Below are 5,690 nucleotides of genomic sequence, written 5' to 3' on the forward strand. Positions count from 1 at the left end.
TTGGGTTGTAATTTGGTTTTGTTTTAGAACTCACCAGTGCAGTACCAAAATCCAGTGTTTGGAAAATGTTGGCAGCACATTGCAGGCGACAGTAGTTACTAGTAGTAAATTAGTATATGCTAAAATCTGTTAAGTATTAAGTCGGTATTCACGTTTGCTCACATTACTTCAAAGTAAAGCACACGTTATGAAAGGCCCATTATGCTCCCCAATAATGATTTTGTTGTCATTTTTTCAAACCTTTTAATTTTGGTGTCTTGTTATATAGTTTCCTGAAGTGATACTTATTGGACAAATACCAGAACTTTCTTTTGCTTCTTGGCAATAAGGACATTTAAAGTGATTAAGAATTTTGTGCAGAAGATATAAATACATGTTTTACTAAATTTGTACTTTGTTTACATTTGTTACTTTATTGACAAATAATGTCACAATAAGCGCTTCTTTCGTCAAGTGAGGAGCATCTAATATGCCGTGAAACTATTATTTTATTATTTTAATGTTATAAAACTCATTTTGCATTTCTAAAGAGTGAGAGAGTGAGAAATATATTTGTTTCAGAGGCCTGATTAATTTAACGGCAAGAATTCACAATTAATCCATTTAAATTCACCAGAGATAAAGGATAACTCAAGTGGAGTACCTCACAAACATTATAATTATAGGAGGGTGTTTCAGGTACTGAAAATGTGTAAGAACTATAAATATCCATATCTTTAGGCAGAATCCGACAATCTAAAATGTTAAGTCATCAAATACTTCTTATCGAACATCGAAAGACAAACAACAGTAGCATATAAAGCTTTATCATCTTAATAAGCAAATTAATCAATGTCATTTAAATGATATGAAATTACAAGTACAATGTTTTACTATTTCCAATCAGATCTTTAAATATCTAGAAAATGGTATGTAAATTAACATAAATATCTAGTAAAATAATTATGAAAAATGACAGATTTATTTAACAGGAATCAATGAACCACCAAAAAGGGAGCTACTTTACTATAACTGACACGTACACTGTAGTTATTTCCCTTTCGCTGTGGTTCCAAATATAAAAATTTGAATTTCTTGCACTTCAAAACTATACCAAGTATATATAATGATGTTTTTTTTCGGCCGAAGACCGGCTAAAATTAGTTTCACTTCCTGTAAGATTTACAGGGAAGAGTGGAATATAAGTAGAGTTTTCATTGGTCATTTCAAAATTTCAAATTGTAATCTGGGAATTTCATTGGCCATTCTAAAATAAGTAAAGTAATATCAAGGATTTCTGAAATGGTTTAGGCGTCTAAATTTTAATTAATCTAAAGGAATTCCGGAAACGAACTTTTTCCTAAAGTTTCTCACATTTTTTAAATATTAAATTTAACATTTCTTCATGAATTAAAAGCAGATTAATCTCGGCCGATTTTTTTTATAAAGAGACATGTACTTCATGTTTCTATTGTGTTAATCACTGTCTGATTGTTCCGTTGTGTGTTTAATATGTCACGTGATTTGTTGAATATGTCACGTGATCTACATGAACCATGACTTTAGATATGTTAGAATGCTAGATACCAGCACAGCAGGCAAACTTGATAATACCGATGCAAGCAAATAATTGACTTTCATTTGTAGAACACAAAGCTTTGAAATCTATATACTTATGTTACATCCATCTATAACATATAGATCTATATTTATGTGATATTCACGCCGCGTCTTCTCCAAATACGTCCTTTATAATTTTGGCGTGATATGTCCTTGAATACTATAATTAGAAACATTAAACCGGAAGCCACTGTGAGAATGATAGCAGTGATAGCTAAAGCCAGAGACCAGGTCCAACTGTATTCTTCGAGGGTCGGCATGGAACAGCCTATTGTTCTACCAAATATAGCCGTGGATATCTGTGTTGATAGTGCTAAAAATAACAAATGCATTCTGATAGATTTGTTTTCATTATTTGAGTGCGGATACTATATTCTGAATGAGAGATACACATAACAATAATTTTATAAATAAAAACTACCTTTACATTACTGCAGTACAGTACGTATAATCTAACATTCCATCTGGATAACAAAGATTATCAAACGTAGAATATCTAGTGTAGTATTCTATGGTTAAAGTAGTCCGTCAAGAACACCACAAAAAGTAGTCCTAGAATTTTTAGAGCAGTAATAACTATCAAAGAACATATTGTAAAACATAGACGTAAATGTGCATTTTACAAGTATGTTAAAAGTTGTATTTGCTAAGCATTGAATTAAAAGAACAAGTGTGAGTTATCTATGGCTGTCAAGACACTTTCTCAACACTACTGTATTTGCTAATTATATTCTTATTCATATGAATACATTATATATTATACAATAGTTATTCTAGTAGTACATTAAATGGTTATAATTCATTATCAATACAGTCGACTCCCGTTATCTCTAAGTCGTTTGGACCGTCGAAGAAAAGTCGAGATAACAAAGTGTCGAGAAAAGCGTATGAGCCATAATGGATAAGATGAAACAAGATACTGGTTTTTGTACATCAGGCATGTATATACCTTTCAGGTTCGTCAATTTTGTTTTTGTTTTTCTTAAGGATACCATGTAATTATCTTACAAGTTATTCATTTGTACATGTACTTAATAATACAAAATCTGTGCAACATATATTGTTTACATTACCCGAGATAAAGGAGAGTGTGACACAAGAAATGCCAAGGCATCGTTTGCTGTCCGGTTTTTTAATGTGCATGTACAACAGAATAGTTACAACCAGTCCACAAATCACACCCACACCACCAAATATTCGAACAGAATTAACACAGTCTGAAAATAAATTAAATGAAAGTGTAGACGTAAATTACAAAATTATTTCCTACGAAAATGTAATGAAACTTTAACTATCCAACTTAAATTTACAACTTGACAATGATTTTTCATTCATTGGAAATTCTAAGCTAAACATTGCCAAAAAAACACAATGTAATTCATTTCCGAATAAGAATAAGAATTTTTTTTTCAATACTAGAAGATATAAAAGTCATTTTATTTAAGTTTTTGTAACACTTATTTTATTGCAACTTTGTAAAAAGTATCAAATATATTATGAGTAAAGAATTTATAACACTGCACGTTTCTAACATTGCTTACCATTGGATAATCGAGGCGTTTATATAAACGTGGCTCTAGTCAATATCATTATGAAGTAAAGTAATAAAAATAGATTCGTTTTAAAGAGGTCTGACGAAGGTTATATGGCCGTGTAGAAATGTTGCTAGCAATATAACCCTTGCTTAGCGGCTGTGGTTATATAAGCTAACAGAACCATATAATTTTATAACTAATAATATCCATATAATGTACACTTGCGAAAAATAAAATCAGGCATTTTTTTAATTACATTCTAAGGAATTGTCATGCAAATGAAAGAGTGAACGTGTTTTTTTCACTTAAAGTTTATACTCAAAAAAAAGGAATTGTTAAAGATATAGTTTTTATCATTATTCAAAATTCAATAGCACCTATAGGGTGGCATGATTTAATCTATAAATGTAAAGCGTAGCTTATTTTGAACTTTATTCTCTGTTGCATAAAAATCACATTATTCTGCTGATAAATATATATTTACTGGCGAATTTGTCGCGCGAAAATTTTTTAATGTCACTCATCTAATAATTAATACTTTACCTGTAGCTTCGTTTCGAAAAGTGCAACTTGAAATGGACTGACAAGAACTCCAGATTCCAATAGCCATGACGTCACCAGTAGCATCTGTAACGGCTAACCAATAAGGTGTCCCGTAAGAAAGCACTTGAAAGAGATAACCAATCAAGAACGATATTACCGATATACGCCACAGCCAATCGGTTGTTTCAAAATTTTGACGTAATTGTCCCTTTTCTTTGCTTTCTCTAGCTTCAATAGTTTTCACTTGATTATTTTCGTCAATAACAACTTTCTTTTTCACTTTATCGTCTGCTACTTTTTCTTCCTTACCATTCTTTGACTCGTTCTCAGAAACCTCGTCCAGAATATCCATTTCTATTTTGATTATTCCTTTACTTGCAAGAAAAAGCGTTTAAAGTTTAAATATGATCATCACAAAGTTGTTTCAAAATACAACAAATATGTGTTTGCCAAGAATACTTTGCAATTTAACGGTTCTCTAGATAAGATAAATATTATATTTCCTCTTTTAGTTAAGTTTCACATTTCAACAGTCCCCTTTTTAAAATAATTTCCAAAACATTTTTGTATCAGTTTCGACAATTCAACAAGACTAACGTATCGATAACTGGTCCGTACCTTTTCTTTTATTTATTTATTCAAAATAGCATGTAAATATTGCTTATCCGTGACAGATTACAACTCATTGAACATGAATAGGAAAATAGAGGGGACGAAGAACGGTTGACTTTGCATTCAAAATGATAATTTATCACAAAAATACGAGCTTTATAAATGAGAAAATCTCAGCCGAATGTCAAAGATTTTCTTATATTAGGTAATTGAGCATAGATTCAGTGAAAGCTTTAGCAAGTTTCCTAGGTTGTTGATGACATAATAATAGTACAAATGACTTTATCAAGATCAAAAGTGTTAATGGCTTTGTTAAATATAACATTTTATTACACTGCTCAGAGCCCTGTTAGAACAATCGATGGCTGCTTGTAATATCACACATACTGTGAATATACAGATTGAATTAACAAAAACTATTAATGTTTAATATTAAGAAACAAACAAATTTTAAGAAAAAGAAAACATTTTTACAACAAAAGGTAATCAATATTTAATACATTCGATACATCCAGTATTACATGTATGTCAGCAGACATTATTTGATACAAAAATAGCTTTAATCTACATTTTACAGCTCAATATCTAACATCTTCTGTAATATGTTGTTTTATTTTAAGTCGTAAATTTCAGCTTTCGCCTTTGTTGGTCATAAATAGTTATGTAAAACCGCATATAATGGGCATTGCTATACAAATTTATTCAAGATTTTAGATCATTGAGATTCAATTTTTATAAATCTCGGTTTGATTAAGCACTGTGCATATCTCAGCATATCATTATAGTTAATGTTATCATAAATGAATTATAGTAATCTTGAAGCCGATGTTTCTCGGTGAGATGATCTCAATATTCATGTACAATGTATACTCTTTGGTATATTTTTTTCTCCTTTTTTCTACTGAACTGTTTTTTTGCTAGACATATATGCATGCGTTTTAAAGCTGCGTGGATCAAGATGAGCAAAAAAAAAATTAATGAAAATGTACTAAGCTCAGTATAATGTGTTTATTGAACAATACCCATATAGTCATACAGATTTTTCACTGACAACTGCTGAAATAACCAGGAACATTGTACACTAAATATTACTATTTCAATGAATATTGTGCATAAAATAATTTTCATGTATTAACTGAACACTACTCTGACTACCATGAACATTGTTAACTGATCCCATGAACATTGTTAACTGATCACTACTATCATACCATGAACATTGTTTACTGATCACTACTATTCATAAACATTGTTTATCGAACGCTAGCTTCATTACTATGACATTATTCACTGAACTTTAGTTTCATTACCATGCACATTTATGGAAAGCCTTGACTGTCTTATAGTTATAAACCTAAACGTTGTTATGTCCATATAGCAATATATTGAGTCAACCTTTCC

The 5,690-nt window shown here is 30.5% G+C and overlaps 1 protein-coding gene across 1 annotated transcript; it reads right to left on the bottom strand.

Moving 5' to 3' along the window:
• Positions 1 to 792: 792 nt before the first annotated feature.
• On the bottom strand, positions 793 to 4,343 carry LOC132717772 (uncharacterized). The gene is made up of 3 exons (XM_060701331.1): positions 3,678 to 4,343; positions 2,673 to 2,816; positions 793 to 1,912 (listed from the first exon to the last, which is right to left on the bottom strand). The coding sequence occupies exons 1-3, from the start codon at positions 4,027 to 4,029 to the stop codon at positions 1,689 to 1,691; spliced, it is 720 nt and encodes a 239-aa protein (XP_060557314.1). The 5' UTR covers positions 4,030 to 4,343; the 3' UTR covers positions 793 to 1,688.
• Positions 4,344 to 5,690: the final 1,347 nt, after the last annotated feature.

This window comes from Ruditapes philippinarum, unplaced genomic scaffold (genome assembly GCF_026571515.1).
Source record: "Ruditapes philippinarum isolate M1 unplaced genomic scaffold, ASM2657151v2 ctg4091_1_1_1_1, whole genome shotgun sequence".
NCBI lineage: Eukaryota > Metazoa > Mollusca > Bivalvia > Venerida > Veneridae > Ruditapes > Ruditapes philippinarum.